The sequence below is a fragment of the Idiotropiscis lumnitzeri genome, chromosome 8, assembly GCF_059441095.1.
Source record: "Idiotropiscis lumnitzeri isolate Australia: NSW breed Sydney's pygmy pipehorse chromosome 8, RoL_Ilum_1.0, whole genome shotgun sequence".
Lineage (NCBI taxonomy): Eukaryota > Metazoa > Chordata > Actinopteri > Syngnathiformes > Syngnathidae > Idiotropiscis > Idiotropiscis lumnitzeri.
Window position 1 is genome coordinate 18,511,800 of NC_142398.1, and position 20,077 is coordinate 18,531,876.

The 20,077-nt window shown below is 39.5% G+C and overlaps 1 protein-coding gene across 15 annotated transcripts in view; it reads left to right on the top strand.

The window, feature by feature from the left end:
• LOC148332532 (glucagon receptor-like) overlaps positions 1-19,307 on the top strand; it is a 41,624-nt gene extending 22,317 nt beyond the window's left edge. For 3 of the 15 annotated variants that reach the window (XM_088302338.1, XM_088302336.1, XM_088302340.1), the window contains 14 exons: positions 9,991-10,048; positions 10,310-10,460; positions 10,755-10,851; positions 10,937-11,047; positions 11,636-11,724; positions 11,825-11,931; positions 12,806-12,962; positions 13,959-14,118; positions 14,612-14,672; positions 14,815-14,884; positions 15,779-15,867; positions 16,232-16,376; positions 17,258-17,299; positions 17,575-19,307. In XM_088302338.1, the coding sequence (XP_088158464.1) occupies positions 10,407-10,460; positions 10,755-10,851; positions 10,937-11,047; positions 11,636-11,724; positions 11,825-11,931; positions 12,806-12,962; positions 13,959-14,118; positions 14,612-14,672; positions 14,815-14,884; positions 15,779-15,867; positions 16,232-16,376; positions 17,258-17,299; positions 17,575-17,994 (1,602 nt within the window). In that variant the 5' untranslated portion in view covers positions 9,991-10,048; positions 10,310-10,406 and the 3' untranslated portion in view covers positions 17,995-19,307. Of the gene's footprint in view, positions 1-802; positions 850-889; positions 917-9,990; positions 10,049-10,309; positions 10,461-10,754; positions 10,852-10,936; positions 11,048-11,635; positions 11,725-11,824; positions 11,932-12,805; positions 12,963-13,958; positions 14,119-14,611; positions 14,673-14,814; positions 14,885-15,778; positions 15,868-16,231; positions 16,377-17,257; positions 17,300-17,574 lie in introns of those variants that run through there. The other 12 variants (XM_088302343.1, XM_088302339.1, XM_088302335.1 and 9 more) reach the window with 8 other exon arrangements.
• The last annotated feature ends 770 nt before the right edge of the window (positions 19,308-20,077 follow it).

The following is a 20,077-nucleotide window of genomic DNA, read 5'->3' on the forward strand; positions in this document are numbered from 1 at the left end:
TTTGCTGGACTTTGGTGCAAGCAGCATGGGTTCTGTCCCAGCTCAGTGATGGTGTGAATTTGAGACTGAAAGGTTCTGTCTCTTTCTGTGTCCTTTGACGGACTGGCGCGTGGTGAATGAACAGGATAAACAGTGCAGAGGATGGATGAATATTTATCATTTTTAATTTCCCTTATTATTTTCTTTTGGGAAAATGACTTTTTAGTAGAAATTAAAAGTGACACTTGTAAGCAAAGTGTTGTAAAGAGGTGTGCCTTGCTTGTGTGTGCGTTTTATACAAGCATGGTGAGAGAAGGTCTGCGCTACAAACACAATTGTTTATTTCATCAACACAGACTGAGACTGGCCTCTGACGCATGCTGTGTCTCTCCCACACGCACGTGCACGCATATATGCGCACACATGAACACACATGTACTTGCGCACAACCACACACAAGTGTCCCTTCAGTGTAAAATCACATGAATACACGTCCTCATAATGCTACGTTGACGTAACCAATTTGGCTGAATAAATCGGTGGAAGACCGTTAACATTTCTTTTTTATTTGGCTTCTTGTTATTTTCGTTAAGCTAAAGGTGGAACACTGGCTTTTATTTTTTTTTACTTTAGAAGGGAAGTCAACCAAAAAAATGTTCTTTGCAAGAATATGTTCTGTGCTGTCCCACTTGTCTAAATATTAAAATGGCATTTGCGGAATATGAGTTAAGGGCCCATGTTCAATCACAGCTCACCTGTTTTCTGAAGCAAAGCCATGATTGATTGTTACCGGAGCTCTGAGCATCTGTGTTGTCTTTTTCAGTCAACAGAAGTGACAAAATGGCCGACCCTGGAGATGACTAAGGACAGGTTTGCTGCTTGGCTCATATTCCACAAACGTACTCTTAATCAGAATGGCATGTTTAGACTAGTGGAGGTACGTAGAACATTTTATTGCGAATATTTTTTGGGCCACCACATATATATATATATATATATATATATATATATACATATCGATATATATTACATTTTTTAACTAGTTATTGGGAAAAATGCTTTGTAATTAATTGCGATTAATCACATTTTTCAACTACTATTTTTTGTGAATCTTATAAACAAGTATTTGTGAAGGTTGTAACACATATTTACTTGAATAATATCTTGGAATTAATGTAAAATCACCTAATATGCAGGATATTTTAATTCAAAGGCTGTTCCAAGAGCTTTCTTTGATCCTAGAATATATTCTAAATGGCGTCATCGTTACAGGTATTTTTCCTAGAAACAATTCTTAAAACTTATCCAGTACATTTAGTTCTGCCCACAAGCACCACACTCCAGCAGTGTTGGTTTGCAAGTCCCTGTGGTAACTTGAGCAGGGTATTTTGTTCTGAGACCATGTGGTCAATATGTGCAGCTAATATGGTACAGTATTTGAATTTGGCTTTGCAAGGCAAGCAAATTAGTTTTCGAGTAAATATATATATCCAACATGGCGCTCTCAACCCCTACTCTGTTTGCCCTCTGTAAAATGTAAGGGAATGCAGTCCTCTAATTTACTGCGGCACGAGCCTGTAAAGACAAATTATTTTATAATGTAGTCAAAGCCATGCACGCTAATGTGTTATGATGTTTATGCATGTGTTACGCGTTTGTTTGTTTGTCACTAATCCAGACAAATCGAATCTTCACGCTAATCGCCAATGTCTCTGCCTGCCAATGAAATGGAAAAGCTGGAATAGCTCTGTCACATTCATGACGTACCTGCGTCATCTCTCACTTCACCTCTCCTGCTTCCAAGTCTCTCATCTCTTCTGCTCACTCCATAATGGTGATAATGCTCACTGCCTGATGAGGAATGGCGCCGTCAATTTCACTTTGCTCTAAATGAACCATTTCTCTATCCTCCGCTACTTCTCTAAGCTCCGACCACTTTTCTGATGGCTGCCTTTCAAATCACCTCATTCTTTATCCCTCAACATGCCCTCACACTCGGAGCATACATTTGACAATGCTGTATACCTCTGGCGGGGCCTTAAGATTTCAAATCATTTTTTCCTATTGAAACCAATGAAAAGGCCAATTTTTTGGCGCTAAATTATTTTACTTTATAAAAATATATATATGTTAGTAATAACATAATTAACTCGAATTAAAAGCATTGACAAGCCTAATTAATTCATTGCGGCCCTTGTGTTTTGCATGAATTGGCCACCGGGGGGCAGTATTTTACAGTTGCACAGACACAAATGAAGATTTTCATTGCTACTGTGACTGAGTAAACATGAATAATATGAATTGCTTTTGCAGAGGATAAAGAATATATGCCTGTGCGTTTTGTTATATTTTCTTTCTTAATGTGTTGCTGCATTGTTAGTGGACAAATATCCGGTGTTTAAACTATTGTAACACCGTCACATGGATGTTTTATTATTTGTAAAAAAAAAAAAAAAAAAAAAGGATAGATAATTTGAATAAAAATGTTTTTGGGGGACCAATGAATCCAGGAGCCACTCAGAGTGTGGTTGGGGGCCACCAGTTGCCCATCCTTGGTCTATAAAAATATTTTGACATAGACATTAAGTTAGTGTGCCTACTTCTGTGCATTCTGATTGGAGTCTAATATTCAACCATTCCTTTGAAATGAATTTTCTGGATTATATTAAATACAGTGCATGTATAATAAAAAATATATAATATTTTATATTGTGTATGATTGACAGCCTGCCAGTGACAGGGAAAGACAGGTGATTATGTGGGACGATGACGAGAGACAGGTGTCAAATGCAGTCTGTGCCGGCGAGTCATGTGGGACATTTCGACATCATTGTCACATTTCTTCTTGCCCTTTTCTCTCATCGGACCAATTTATCAAATTTGTGAATGGCTGTGTGCACGTATGTGAATGCAAACTGTACATCAACATGTGCACATGGATAGGATTTGAGAGGGAGAAAAGATACCTTGTGGGATATCACTTACCCCTTCATCTCTTTCAATGACTCCCAGTTAATGTTTTAGTCATGCTGTCTGTCTGTTGTCATGGCTGCTGTTGTTCTGACAACCATTATCTCTATGGCGCAATGGACACTTTTGATAATGCTGTCAGGTCATTGTGAACAGAATGATTCAATGCTGGCCATGCTGATCAGTGACATTCTTCGACTACAAAAATGCACCCAACTGTCGCTAGCTGCTCGGCAGCCGCCGCTAGTAGCATTGCTAGCACGGACGCACTGTCCCTCTGATTTAAGTTAGATTAGCCAAGGAGACCTTTCTGGCATATCATGGCTATAAAATTTCCACAGCAGGATCGCTACATAAGTCATAAATGACATGATGACTTGTTATTAATGTGATTGATTTTTGAAGTGGCGCAAGCTCTTTGAACGTTTCGTTGCAGCAATGTAGCTGCACTTTGTTTCTTATTTATAGTGACTGACAATCATTTTTCTTATGTTGTGATCCAAAACAATATATTCTTTGCATCGGCTCGTTGTAATTTATTTATCTTATTAATTATGCATATTTAATAAATACACTTGCTGTCCCATTTTGGATCTCGTCTGATGACTGGCAGGCACATGGCTGCTGTCTGTCAGCATTGCACACTGTAAAAAATGGGGAGTGATATTTATTCGAAAAAGTTTGTCAATTTTTTCGCTCAGACATTCAAAGTAATTTTCCAAGAAGTTTTTGAATACATTTCATCAGGGGTCCGAGTTTTTCCAATACCATACCAACCGACCGTAGCAGTGGCATGACTCAGGTGTAGCGTGGCCGTCTCCCAGCATTGAGGTTATGGGTTCGAGCCTCGACTGCCTTGAACTCCTCGGTATTTGAAAGTGTGTACAAAAACATAAAGTGAGTAAAAAATTGGGGTGTTTTTTTTTTAATTTAATGAAAACTCTTCTTGTAAAATTTACTTAGAATTTCTGAGTGAAAAAAAACTTTTCTAGGATTTTTCAAATAAATATCACTCCCCCCTTGCATTATAGTCCCTTATAGAAGGCTTAACTATTAATCTGTTGAATATTATCAAATTTAGTTATCTACATTTATGTGTGTGGTGTGTGTCATACTGTAATTGAAAAAACAAGACAACCGCTCAAGTAACTGAAGGACCTCTGGTGTGCTGATCTGTGCATGTGGCGCATGCCGTGACCACGTTGGCAAACATAAATACCCCGCAAAAGCCTTACTTTAATTTCACACTTGATAGGTTACCATAGACGCCACTATTTATATTCAAGCAATTAAAATGTCACATTTCCATAAAGCGTGCCCTTTAAAATAGCAATAGGCAAAAATCATTATCATTAATAAACACTATTAACCTTGACAATCCCTCAGGGCACACCCTTAGTAGAAGCAAAAGCTTCGCTGTTCTGCCAGATTTATAAAGAACATCACTAGGTGATCAAAGATTTGCTTGTTCATTACAGTCAACATCGTTTTGAAGCTCAATTGGTTACATTCACACTGCAGGACATGATGTCCAATTGGGATTTTTGGTTAAATCCAATCTTTTTATATCGTCGTTAACGTTAAAAAAACAAAAAACAAATAGGACTTTGAATGTGAGCGAAATGTGTCCTTGACATGACATGACTCTGTAATCCTTGTCACTATCCGTAGCTTCTTTACAATGATATTAATGTTGCTGTACCTTATGAATGTAGCATGAACCCTGCAGAGGGCTTAGTTTGTGTTGATTATATGCCTAACGCCGAGTTGTGGCTTCTTTTACAAATACAGTATACCGCAACTTGCTCAGGTATTAGGATTTGTTTGACAACTCATCAATTGGCGACATGGCACTGATCGTGCTTTCCGCTCGTCATCTCGCCAATCCTCTCATAGTTGAAAAGAAGCCCAATGCTTGACTGCAAATATCTCCGTACAATTGAAGCAATTTACCGCAATGTACGCATAAAGTGTCAATGGCCAACGTGGGGTGCAATTTCCTGAGCTCTTACACCTCTGCGCACTCTTTGTGATGACTCAATCCAGGGCCGTAGCTCGTCATTTGGATGCCCAAGTCATACATAGTCAGAGAAAAAGAGCAAACAATTCAAGAGTCAAAATTACAAATGAAAGTACGAATGTCTGCAAGGAAATAATGACGTTAATGCAAGATATTCCAGGAAAAAGAAACAACAGAAAAGTTTATCCGAAAAATCATTTTAAAAGAGAATGAAAATAATAAATAATTAATAATTAGTAACAAAAAAGTAATCATTAATAACAAATAATTAATAACACATAACAAATAATTAATAAATAATAATTAATAATTAATAATTAATAATTAATAATTAATAATTAATAATTAATAATTAATAATTAATAATTAATCATTAATCATTAATCATTAATCATTAATAATTAATAATTAATAATTAATAATTAATAATTAATAATTAATAATTGATAATTGATAATTGATAATTGATAATTGATCATTGATCATTGATCATTGATCATTGATCATTGATCATTGATCATTGATAAGTAAATAATTATTTAGTAGATAATAAATAATAAATAATAAATAATTATAGTAATAAATAATAAATAATAATAGTAATAAATAATAAATAATAGATAAATCTATATAAAAACTGCAGTGAAATAATAAAGAGTCCGTGGGTGGGCTGAAAAAAAGTGAAGAAAATAACTCGAATGAACCCTTGATTGCATTTGAAAATTACAAATGGTCATAAAACAGTCAGTTTAACATTTTTAACTACTGCAGAGTGAGCATGGAAATTCTCACTGCCTGCTGCCATGGTAACACGTTCTCCCACGATACAATTGTATTTCAAAGTGTCACAGATGACTAATTCCCTTTAGGTGAAGAAATTTGCATTTCTGTCATGTTTCATATAGTTTATTGCTTTTAGTTGGTGTGCTTACTCAAGAAAATGGAATGGTTGACACCCTTTGGGTCGAGTAAAGCTGCTCCTCTCCTGCAGCTTGCAGGTGAAGCAGTGGTCAGGATTACAAATGTATAGCTGCACGGAACTCCAAAGCATGCATGCTCACGTTTTCACATTGGGAGGCGCACACACTTTCATCAATGTCACTTGCCCCTTGAGGCCAACATGTTATCAGGATCAACAGTGGCAGTTCAAATCAAACTGTTTAGACCAGTGGTTCTCAAACTGTGGACTATGGATCCCCTGGAGTCCGCAAAATGATTTTTCTTTACAGTGTTGAATATGTGCACGCTCTCTCTGGCTTTGGCGATGTTGGACTCTTGCACTGAAGGCTCTCACGCTTGACAGTACTTCAATGCAGCATAAAGTTGCTGAGGCTATCCTGAGTCTTGTGAATGAGTGACTTCGTGAGTGCGTCTAGTGATGGGTAAATGAAGCTTCAAATCTGCTTCATGAAGCAGTTGTAGTATTCTTGGACTCCTGTAGATGGCACTCTCTGTTCAACATTGGGCAGAAAGAAAACTGCCTTGCCATTTTTTAAAATCCTTTTTTTAAACCAACAGCGCCATCTAGAGGAGTCAACAATTACAACAACTGGTTCATGAAACATCTTGGAGCTTAATTTTCCCATCACTACTGGTGACATCTCTCAGCCAGTATAATTTTATGTTTGTGCATTTTGGCAGCCATTCAAGTGAGCAAACCACCAGTAATGAAAAAATAACCACCACAGCCGTAAAGATGCAATTTTATCCAAATGGTGTCATAAAAAAAGTAGCATTTGATTCCGGCTGAATATTGCTTGTGATGAAATGGTTTGTTTCAATGTTAGTTTGTCTCAATGTCTAATATTTATTTTATTTTTTTTTTTTACATCCAAACCTATAATCAACCAATAATTCTGAACTACTTTTTCTCCGGCGTAATTATACAACGTCATCGACACCGTTTTGGGTTTGTGTCCAATTTCTATGTTTTCATCTGGGTACCACGATTGTGTTTTTGAACAATGCATGTGCTGTCATGGATGTAGAAATAACACACACACATCCACTGAGCAAATACACCTCCTAATAACAAGTACTGTTGTGTCCCTCATGTTTGCAGTTGTCACACGTGTGACTCTGCGTTCAGCATCGCATGACAGACGGGTCGCACACTCTTATTTCGCCATCACACAAAAAAAATGACAGCCGTACATAGAGGAACAAAAATCTGTGTGTAACTTTGTGCGATCTTTGTTTGATGCCTTTCATTTGCTTGAATACACAGATGCATAGTTGTTTAGCTTCTGCAACACTTCCAGCTATGCCCTCACAAATGACATTCAGGCATCACAAACTGTAGCACATAAAATAACGACTTGATCAGTGGACAATTTGTGCTTTTTTTTTTTTAAAACGTTGAAAGAGAAGCAATCTCCTGAATGAAAATGAGATGACTTTCTTAAATCACTTTTGGGGAAAGGAGATCTCAAATGTAACATTATTGTTTGCCTTTTGGAAAGTTAATATTTGGGTAATGTCTCATTTTGGCTTTAAAATTGTGGTAGCTCTATGGCTCCATCTTCAAATTGATGCTTTTGCGGTTCCTCACAGTCTGAAAACGAATTATGTACTTTCTTCCAGAAAATGCAAATTGTAAAAATATGTCATTGTCATTTGTCTCAGTATGAGCTGCATGTTGTTTCAAAGAAGGGGCATTTTACAGGAGCAAGTAATACCGCCGGTTGCCTTGAAGAGGTGACAACTATTTGTTGTTCTGCTCATGTATCGTTAGCAATGTGTGTCTCCATGTCAGGACTGGGCAAACAAAGCTGAAGACAAACAGATTGGAACAGAATGGATTTTGAAACGTTTTAGCCAAAAATGTTTCCACACACAAGGTGTTTTTTGCAGAAACGTTTCAGATTCCGTTTTGTTCTCCAACTTCATATGCGAAGCTGATCATGTGATATCTTAAAATAATGCCAAGGATCAAGTCCTCAGAGGCGTATTTGTAGTAAAGCAAGGGCTGATCCTTGACTTTAACTCAGTGAGATTCAGGTACAAGGCATGTGTTCTCGTTTGGGGGCACTGGTGAGCCTAGTGATGGGTAAATGAAGCTTCAACTCTGCTTCATGAACTAGTTGTAGTATTTTTGGACTCCTCTAGAGGGCACTCTCTGTTCAACATTAGGCTGGAATCACACTGACTTGCCATTTGTTAAACCCTTTATTTAAACCAATAGTGCCATCTAGAGGACTCAAAAATACAATAACTAGTTCATGAGGCAAATTTGAAGCTGAATGAAATTTAGAGCAGAGTTCACAAGAGAGCCTCTCCAGCATGTTTTAGAATTATCCCTCCTCCAACCGGGGTTATTTTAGTTCACGAAAATGAATGAAATAACGAAACATTTTCGTTGACAAAATAAAATAAAAACAGAAATGCGTTTAAAAGAACAAAAACTAACTGAGACTCCATGTTACGTTTATGAAACTAATCAAAACTAACTGTAATTATAGTGAGAACGTCTTTTGTTTTCATCTTTGGTCATTAATTTAATGCGTGAGCATTATTTATTTTGACATTACTGCACGGCCAGAAAAAGAAGATGGTCAAACATTTGTCTGGGAGTTGTAGTCCTTTTAACGTGTCGCACAGTAGCGACGTCATCAAGCAGAAGCCCCCCCCCCCCCCCCCCCCAAAAAAAAAAAAGCCAGCAGAGGACGTCGCTTGTATAGGAGTCAAGTTTGCGAGGGTCTTTGGGTCGAATGGCTCACCTGCTCTTACCCCGAAATGCAACGTTAGGTAAAAAGTGCTTTGTGTTTCATATAAAAAAAAAGATACAGTGTACAAAAAATAAGTACACTGTAAACTGGGTTTAATACTTCTCAACAAGAATTCAATCCACAAATCCCTTTTAGGAGGTGGCAACATGGCAAACAAGGCATCCAAAATTCATTTAATTTGGGTGCATGCACACGTGCAGCTCAACTTTAGAGGGGCTATCATGCACTGCGCTTAATTCAAAGTCTGTGGACTGATAAACTGTACGCTGTATCATTGAAATGTTTTAAAAATATTTTTGTTGAATTTTTACGATAGAATACTTCCCATGGTCTTTTTCTAATCTCGCACGGAAGTAAAATTAAATTTTTTAAAACCAAAACTAATACTAAAACTAAGTGGTATTGAAAAAAACTAAAACTAATAAAAACTAACAAAGCCTTCCCGAAACCTAATTCCTGGAAACAAAACTCAAAACAAAATAATAACTATCATCTAAATAATATACAATATAATACAATGAACTATAATAACCCTGTCTCCAGCACACCTGATTCAAGTGATCAGGGTCGTTATCAGGCTTCTGCTTAGCTTGCCACGCAGGAGTATTGGAGCCATGGAAAGTTTTGCATTGACAAGACTTTATTTCATTCAAGGAGATCTCGGATGTGTTGCTTAGTGTAAAACTTTAACATTCTTTCTTTGAGCCGTGTTTAATGTCTACGGGTTGCTATCCTTGCTAGCACTGAAAGACTCAGTGCACTTGGAAAAACAAAGACATGTGTCGTGATGAGTCAAGTGGGTCTTATAAAGTAGAAAGTATTGATTCAACTTGATGCAGCAGCATATCCAAATGTGAACCTTGGCCAGTAGCATACCAGCAGAAGGGGAAAAAAAAGAAACCTTTTGAAACTCTTGAGTATATATTTAAAGTACTGAAAGTTAGATTGGCAAAGAATGACTTGAACAAAGCGATTGCTTGCGTGAGCAAAGAAAAAAGTAGACACAAATCTGAGGGTCACATTAAATGTAATAGGCAAGGCAGTTTTATTCATAAAGCACATTTCATACGCAAGGTAACTCGGTGTGCTTCATGTAATTAAAAGTACAACAATTTACAAAGAAATGAGCTTTGCAAATGCATTTTGCTTGATTATTGCATGTCGTCCGCTTTCAATCAATTTCTCGTGGCTTGTTTTGTCGAAAGAATAAAGCGCTAGGTTTGTGTGCAACGAGAAGATGATGCCGAATGCAATTAAGAAAAAAAAAATTGTGTTGTCCTTACTATTTTGCAGAGTTGGGCACCTGACCCTTTTTTGCCGGTCAGTCCCCCGCCCTCCGGCCGCTAACTTGGTACGATTCCGGCCTCGACCCTCCGGCCTTATTCATAAAAACAAGACATCCACGTAGGAAGAAATCATCTTACAATACCACCTCAGAAAAAGTCACAAAATTTTAATTACTGACGTTGACATTATTTGAATCTGTGTCAAAAATAAGTTTAGAGTCATATGATTCCATCTCTGCTTGAAATTTGGTGTAGACCAGCGTTATCTGTAATTTATTATTTCCCATCCCTGCTCTCTCACAACTCCCTCCCCATCATACGTGCAGGCTCCACAGTGACATCAGGCCTGGAGCGCCTCATGTGTGGGGCATCCTCCTCTGCGTTCTGGTGCCCACCTTCCCTCATTCCCCCAGCTTCAGTGGGATGTCCCAGGTGGCTCTCTTCTTGGCCTTGCTCGTGCTCTGCAGCTTCACTAAGGTACGCCCTCCCGTTTGACTCTTTTCATCACAATACTAGTAATGGGTAAATGAAGCTTCAAATGTGCTTCATGAACCAGTTGTCGTATTTTTGGACTCCTCTAGATGGCACTCTCTGTTCAACATTGGACTGCAAGCACACTGCCATTTGTGAAACCCTTTATTTAAACCAACAGTGCCATCTAGAGGAGTCAAAAAAATACAACAACTGGTTCATGAAACATCTCGAAGCTTCATTTTCCCATCACTCACAATCACACTCGAGCGAACGTTAGGACATGAGCTCCTGCCGCAGGTGTCTTCGACCACATCCCTGGAGCGTCTGAAGGAGCAGTGGAGCAGCTACAAGAATGAGTGTTTGCACTTTTTGAACTCTGCACCCCCTGCAACAGGTGAGCCCTCCTCTCCTACTGCCTTCTGAAGTCTGTAAACAAATGCAACAACTGCTCTTGTGAACGCCACATGATGTTGCCCCAGCAGGGGCGGTGTGTAACGGGACCTTTGACCAGTATGCATGCTGGCCTGATGGACTCCCTGGGACCACAGTTACAGTCCCTTGCCCTTCGTTCTTGCCATGGCATTATAAAGGTCAGCTTATGTGATTGCTTTCCTGCTTGACATCAAAAGAAAAGCGTGAGTGTGTGCCATTCTTGGGTGAAGCTGGATAATAACGTAGACAGCAAAAGAATCAAAACAAATGCTGTTGATTTGCATAAATGTGACCCACGTACTTAAAGTTAATCTGAGTTTAAAAAGGATTTGAAAGTATGCAATGGACACAAGCAAGTCACAAGTGGTTAAACATGAATGAATGAATTATGAGGACATCCATCGAACACATCTCACAAGTTTAGACTGACTGCCTTCTAGTGGTGGGAAATTGAAGCTTCAAATCTGTTTCGTGAACCAGTTTTTGTATTTTTTGACTCCTCTAGATGGCACTGTTGGTTTAAATAAAGGGTTTCAACAAAATGCCAAGTCAGTGTGCTTGCAGCTCAATGTTGAACATAGAGCGCCATCTACAGGAGTCCAAAAATACTACAACTAGTTCATGAAGCACATTTGAAGCTTCATTTACCCATCACTACTGCCTACACCTCGAGTTACCAAATGCTTGCGAATGCTTCTATTTGACAATAGTTCTATCTCCTCCTCTGTGTGTGCCTATTGGAACAGTTCAGAAGGGTTTGGTCTACAGATTCTGTGGCGAAGATGGGAGATGGTCCCAGAAGAATACCAGTGAATGTGAGGATGACTCTGGCCAGGTGAGTGTGGATATGTGTGCGCGTGTGTGTGTGTGTGTGTGTCTCTCATCTGTTCGTAGACAATAGCGCTCCATCTCACGTATCTATGCTATGTCTGCAGCAGCAGTATGGCCACATCCTCAGTCAATTTCGGATTATGTATACGGTGGGATACTCATTGTCTCTGGGAGCTCTTCTACTGGCCCTGGGAATCCTCATCAGCTTCAGGTAAATCATCCACTGGAATAAAAAAAAAAAGTGTTGAAGGAAGAAATAGTCACGGAAAGAGCAGGGCGAAATAATGTAAATCATAAAGGCAACAAAGGGAGATTAGAAAGTGCTCTAAAAAAGTGAAAGAAAAATGCGAATGTAGAAATAAAAACACGTGAAAGAAATGCCTTATCTTGCTGCATACTGAATCTGACTATACAAAATTTCAAATCTGTTTTTTTTTTTTTTTTTTTTAACCTGTCCTGTTTGGCTGCTTGGTCATGCAGAATGAAGGTCAGTTTTTTTTTTTGTGCAACAGGGGATTTTGGTCTACTCCATCTGTGGTTATTTGTGTTGAGATGGATAATTTAAAAAAAAAATGCAGTCAAACAGAACACGGCTTGCGATGGAACAGATATAGGGAAAAGCAATATCTGAGAAAACAAAGTATAGAGAGAACAACAACAGTATGAAACTTTATATGACTACCAAATTGTTAGATGGGAATCGGGTTATTTCTGTATTATGAGAACTGGAAATGTTTAGATGCACGCCATGACGAAGGGTTGTAATGAAAACAAAAGTGATTGGATAGAACAGGACAGGACAGGACAGGAGTAGTGAGCCCAGCAGACCTAGTGATGGGTAAATGAAGCTTCAAATTTTCTTCATGAACCAGTTGTAATATTTTTGGACTCCTGTAGATGGCACTCTCTGTTCAAGATTGAACTGAAAGCGCACTGACTTGCCTTTTTTTTTTAAACCCTTTATTGAAACCTACAGTGCCATCTCGAGGAGTCAGAAAATACAACAACTGGTTCATGAAACATCTTGAAGCTTCATTTTCCCATCACTAAATAGACCTTGTCACACTCTGTCACCTCCGCACCAGGAAGCTGCACTGCATGAGGAACAACATCCACATGAACTTGTTTGGCTCCTTCATCCTGAGAGCTGTGTCCATTCTGGTCAAAGATGCCCTGCTGACTCTTACACTGGACCCCAGGAGCAGTGGTGAAACTCGGGATCTAACCTGGATCAACATACCGGTTAGAGAACTCGCATCATAACAGCCTGGACAAAAATTGGGTGCGCTTGGGAGTTCAGCTAACGAGATGAAATTCACTAAAGACAGTGTGCTCAATAAAATTGTGGATCACAATGGACATGAATTCAGAACAACAAGCAGCAATTAATAAAAGAAAACCCGATTTTTTTTCAGCAAGATACTGCTGCCTGCTTGATGACCTTCTTAATGTAAGACTGCATTGGAAAAGGAAAAGACATTCAAACATCGAAAAACAAAAAAAAACATACCCTTTTACTTTTGGTTCAAACTCTTTTTACAATGTGGAAGGACACACACGTTTATATTGCATACATTATTAGTATTGACAGCGACCTTGGTTTTTCCATTAATACTGTCGACTACGATAAGTAGGTGAGCAGCGGTTGCCATAGCAATGACAGAGACATAGTTTGCCTCCTCCCAAGTTTATTTCAATGTGAATTTATTACATATTGTTGTCTTCATTATACAATTCATCAAACAATCACACACAACTGCCCCAACGTGAGTGCTTCTCAAATAGTGGGGCGGCCCCCCCTGTGGGGCGCGGTGCGACCCTGAGGGGGGCGTGTGTGAACTTGGGGAACATGTTTTTTTTCCCCGCCGTACTACAATAAAGTGTAATTGCACATCCACTCCAGTAGTTGGCAGTTGTGCTTTCCTTGCCCATTGTGCGTCGCAAGTATTAACTACGGTGTAGGGTTTTTGTTGTTGTTTTTTTTTTGCAACGAAAATGCTATCATTTATAGTTGCGGCAGAGAGTGGGTGGTGGGGGGGTGCGAATTGTTTTCTTCTTTCTGGTGCGGGGGCGTAACAGAAAATAATTGAGAAGCACTGCCCAACACACACACACACACGCACACACACGCACAAACACAAATAATGAACATGAAGCAAATAAATCCAATAAATGAGTAAGAACAAAATGAAATAGTAAGCGTATGCAGCTTCATCTTGGTGCATTTCTGCTGTTCAGGCTGTGGTGTGGTGTCGGGGCGCCATGGTGATGATGCAGTACACCGTGATGGCCAACAACTATTGGCTGCTGGTGGAGGGCATCTATCTGCACAGTCTGCTCGTCATCACTGTGTTCAGTGAGAAGAAGTACTTTTACATTTACATGGCCATCGGTTGGGGTAAATAGGAGTTTCTGGCATTGTCAAATCATAAAGACTTACGCATAGAGTCGTCACTAACTGGCATGATGATGCATCATGTCAACTGGAGTAGAAACATTTTTGGTGTTGCAAATTTCAAGTTGGAACAGTCAGGACGAAGCTCCGTGTGTTGTCACTCGTGATGGGAAAATGAAGCTTCAAATGTGCTTCATGAACCAGTTGTTGTATTTTTGTGTCCTCTACATGGCACTGGTGGTTTAAATAATGGGTTTAAAAAATGGCAAATCAGTCTGCTTTCAGCTCAATGTTGAACAGAGAGTGCCCTCTACAGGAGTCCAAAAACACTACAACTGGTTCATGAAGCACATTTGAAGCTTCATTTACCCATCACTAGTTGTCACATGGGGCAAAATAATGATATCTTCCTTGTTAGGGCAATATGTCTACCCTTGAAATGTTTTTCTTCATTGGCTGTTACTCTCAGCACACACATTTTCTCCTTCACTCTCAGGTGCGCCACTCGTATTTGTTTGGCCCTGGATCACAGTGAAGTACCTCTATGAGAATGAAGAGTGAGTGATCTTTTCCCACTGTGATTGTACCCATCGCTATATGTGACTTTTAAGGAGACACGTTCATTTCATTTATGCAACGCTCCTCATATTGAGACACTGGGTACAGTGAGTGTGCGTTTGTGTCCTTTCGTGTGTGTAGATGCTGGGAGAGAAATATTAACATGGGATACTGGTGGATCATCCGTTCCCCAATATTGGTTGCTTACCTGGTAAGTATATCCTCTTTATCCGTTACTGTTTGTAAAGGAATTGTTCTTTATGTGGATCCAGTTGAGTTGGTAGGTGAAAAAAAAGTACAGCTTAGAATCAGGTTGCCATAACTAATTTTCAGGTGGTATTGCGTAATATAGTCTCTAAACTTTGATAAGGAGAACAGGTATAAATTGCACTTTTACATGATTACTGCCATAGGGCAATCGAGGATAATTGAAGAGCTTTGCAAATCAAGCCACCCTGTAATTAAATATCAAATAAAATCATCTTTTAAACAGTGTACTTTACATAAAGAACAAAAAAAAATCTACACACAGCAACATGCACGTGCACACATACCCCTGCACACCCCCACACGCACACACACCCACACACGCACACACACCCACGCACACCCCCACACACACACACACACGCACACATCCGAGATCTTGTCCTGAACCCTCTCCGCGCCTCTCAAAGCGCATCAATTAGTAGAACACTCACAAATCGTAGATATGAACAAAACCTAATCACATCTCCAGAATTTCTATGAACTATACCCAAAGAACATTTTACTTGAAAGGCGCACGATTCACACACTCACTCACATATATAAACATATTTGCGAGTTTTAAGTTAGTGATGTCGGGGATTCACTCGAGATTTCACAGACTGATGTTAGGATTTGAGTGAACGTGTGCTTACCCTTCTTTTATTCCTATGGTAACTGTGTGTGTCTGTGTGTCCGTGGGTGTGCGTGCGCGTGCGTGCGTGTGTGCACATGCATGTGTTTAATTGCTTTCTTGCATGTGTGGGGGGCTGGACAAAGTCTGGCAGGAAGTTCTGGGAGTAATTGTTATAAAAATCAAAGTAACCCAGTCACAGTCACTGTCTCCATCTCATTGCAGATTAATTTTTTCATATTTATACGAATCATCAAAATCTTGATGTCTAAACTCAGAGCTCATCAGATGAGATACACAGACTACAAGTTCAGGTTAGATCTTTTTTTTTTTTTCATATTGTTCCATGCATTCGAGAATGCACTGTTAGCCGACTGACATATTGAATAAAATTGTTAACCCTGTAATTTTAGCAAATAATTGACACCCCCCTAAAGATGATGTAAAATCTTCTTGTTTCAAATTCACACTGTGTAAAACAATTCTGTGCCACCATCTTGTGACCAACAGTGGAATTACACTGAAAATATAGTTATAACTATACTAAAACAAATCAGTGAAATAGTGGGCCAGCAAACCCGGAGGCCAGAACCCACGATACAGGGTGGTGTACTATGCTGCTTGTAATCCTTTATGATTCGTCCATCCTCCAATATCTATTTTTGTATTTTGGTCCAGATTAGCAAAATCTACTCTGACTCTTATCCCTCTGCTTGGGATTCACGCCATTCTCTTCACCTTTGTTATCGACGAGTCCGTCCCAAAAGGTTCCATGCTACGCCTGATACGGCTCTTCTGTGACCTCCTGTTCAACTCCTTCCAGGTACGAAGTAGCAGAGATGGATGGGCATTCGGCCGGTTGCCCATTTTGGGGAGAGACGTTTTTAAAAAAAAGACAGATTAAGCAAGGACAGAAGTGGCTTTTGTCCGTCTCTTTAATCGTGCCAAACCGGGTCAAGTATCGTGTGTATGGAATTCAAATATTCACACTCAGACAAGAATGAACTCTTGTAATGCTGTTGCGTGAGCTGGCTGTTTAACTGAGCTGAGAGTTCAAGTGAGAGAGAGAGAGAGAGGGAGTGAGGGGGAGAGGGGGAGAGGGAGAGGGAGAGCAGAAAGATAAGAGAGAGAGCGAAGCGAGAGAGAGAAAAGGAGAGAGAGAGTGAGAGAGAGAGAGAGAGAGAAAAGGAGAGAGAGAGAGCAGAAAGAGAAGTTAGAGAGAGAGAGTAAGTGAGTGAGAGTGTGAGAGAGCAGAAAGAGAAGAGAGAGAGAGAGAGTGAGTGCAAGAGAGAGAGCGAGATTTATAGATAGAGAGTAGAAAGAGAAGAGAGAGAGCCAGTGAGAGAGAGAGAGTGAGCGAGACTCAATGTCACAGAACACAGAACCGATACGCGCGGCTGTGTGAAGAAGCAATTGAGAGACAAAACAAATATATTAAGTTACGTTTAATTTGAGCAAATGAGCAAAGTGCAATAAAAACTGTCATCTCTACTGCGGGACGGTGGTCTGAGCTCTGGGGGGGGGCTTAAGGGGCATATTTTGCAATAAAGATGTAAGTGAAGGTCTACATGAAAGTGCAGCTTTAAATTAAGAAAAATCACAAAAATATTGCATTCACCCTTTCCTTTGCTGAACTTATTTTCAGAACAATCCATAGTAAAGAATTTTTTTCCTCATTCTCTCCAACTCTACTTTTCTGTGCAGGGGCTGCTCGTTGCCATCTTGTACTGTTTTGTCAACAAAGAGGTGAGGAGTTGATCTTATATTGAGGGCCTGATTTGCAAATGAATGACAAGGGTGTCGTGATCACTGTCCTTGTTTTGTTTGTTTTTTTCGCTTTGTTGTACTTCCGCTTTCTCTGCTAAATGGAACAAGCATATTGGCATTCTACTGATCACTAAACTTTGAGACGTATCCTTTCGCTAGTGACATCTATCCTCTTGAGTGTCTTATTTAATCTTCCCCATCATCTTTATATGGCTCTCTGCCGACGGGTATCCGCAATCCCATTATCCACCTAGGTACAGTCGGAAATGCTGAAAAAGTGGAAGCGGTGGAAGCTGGGTAAGGACATTGACGAGGAGTACCGACACACCCATAGCCAAACGCCACACATCAAAAGCGACAGCATCGCCACAGGAAACCTGCCAGATCTCCTTGACAACAACACCAGTGACCCCAGCGGGGGCTCAACGGGGACACCTCACCACAAAAAAGCTGACAGAGGCTCCTCCAGCTCCACCGCACCCGATGAAAACCGCCAGTTGGTCGTGTCCTACAGTGACGAGATGGGGAAAGTCAACAAACATACCTTTCACCTCTCCTTCCTGGCCCAACGAGGCACTGCCAGCCACGTTAGCACCACTTCGGAGGACATGTGTCTCAAAGAAAGGGTGCAGTGTCACTCTTATCCAATGGAAGGAGATGAAACTGATGCCTGAGTCTCAAGACTGATGCGTTTCACCGATGAACACGTTTAAAGGAACATGCAACGGATGCTTGAGAAAAATCAGACGTGCACAACGAATCGACGGTTAAGTTATGTATTGTAAAGTGTGACTGTGTTTGTGGATGCGTACTTTTAATGTTGAAAATAATGTTTCTCTTGTGTGTCACATTTGTGGTCCTCGACAACGCGACTTTCAGTATTGATGCTTTTAAAAAATATATATATATATAACCGAATGTGAACTACAGCATGCATCACTTGACACCTCGTGCAGTCCCGAAAGTATTACATCAGAATGACCACAGCGTGTGAGTCACATTGCTTTAACATTTTTTCAAGTGACCAACACCAAATGGGTGAAGAATTACATAATAATTTCAAGTAGTCAAGTCATTTTCCAATGTTTTATCAATATTTTGGTGAATGTATAATGGTGAAATATATGTGTAATGTTGGACCTTAACAATGATGTCATTTTTGCTCATTGACAATTTGGGAATGATAAAAGCTGAAAAATTAATGCAACACAAATTGCTCTCTCGTGTTGCAATACATGATGCTGCTTTAGATCATCATCATACTTTTCTGTCATCGCTCACATTTTCAGCTCTATATTTTATGGAAACGATGCTTGCATGCACATGAGTGTATGCAGAGTGTGTACTCCAAAGTCGTTGCACAATGACTTTCCATTGTGAGGGGAAGGCAATACCTTGAGTTGCTGCATTAGCAAGAGTAGCGCAGTCATCTCGTTCCACTGAAGCAGAATGTGCCACACGTAGACAATTTTTTTTTAATTAAAATTTGTAAGAATAAAAAAAATAAATAAATTATCATTGATTTTTATTTATTTATCTTCAAATGGTATGGCTCAGATTAATTTGTTGCATTGGAGTATGACAAAATTGAATTTGAACTGTAAATATTAGTGATGGGAAAATGAAGCTTCAGATTTGCTTCATGAACCAGTTGTGGAATTTTTGTGTCCTCTAGATGGCACTGTTGGTTTAGAAAAAGGGTTTAAAAAATGGCAAATCAGCGTGATTTCTGCACAACGTTGAACAGAGAGCGCCATCTACAGGAGTCCAGAAATACTTCAACTGGTTCATGAAGCACATTTGAAGCTTCATTTACCCATCACCATTAAATATACTGTTGGCAAAATCGAAGAATATGAAGACAAACGCGGGACAGCAAACTCAAATCCCAAAATATATTATTTAAAGGTCAGGTGAGGCTGAAAAGTAATAATGTCAAAACACGAGGCGGCATTTTTTATGTTGCATTGTGTTTGTGTGCATTTCATTAAAGGTGTTCTGGTCCATAAAACAAGTGTGTCTTTTCTAAATAACGAGCTACGATAATTGTGATGATTGTACTTATTTTCACAAGAGCCATGTAAGCCTTGCTAGAGGGCCTAATTTATGCAAAATTAACTTTTTGGGAGCTTTTAGCCACATTAAAATGCTGTGAACCTTGGCCAGTACCAAAGTGGATCGGCTATGAGAATAAAACCTAAAACTGGCGCAATTCCCACAATGAAACCTGATGTACAGGCCAGAGCTGTAAGTAAATCAAACCGCTAGCTAATCAATGCCAAATGAATATTTGCAGTCAATATTTACTTCATTCTCAAGCACTTCATGTCAGATGCATTTTGTTGTATAAAAAAAAAACAAAAAAACTTTGTGACTCGAGGTGGGCATTCCATCAGTACTGATGGAAGGTAGGTTTCTTGTGGCCTGGACCCAGTGAAGAAAAAGCCATTAAAGCCATATTAAAGATTTATGAATAATTATATGATGGTTCAATCCACTTTTCCCACAACGGGTCTCTTATCTTAAACAGCTGACATTTTAGTTTGCTCTGAATGCCCATTTCCATCGATCAATGCGTGCGCTGGTTGACGTCCTTGCCAGGCCGAATGAAGTTAGGATGAGTTCTTTTTCTGAAGAAAGAAGAACAATGACATAACAACACTGAAGCCTCCCTGGGAAGAAATTGGTCACAATGGAGGCTTTACACTTTCCAAAGAAGAGAAAAAAAAAGGCTTCACATGTGCACGTGTGCATGTG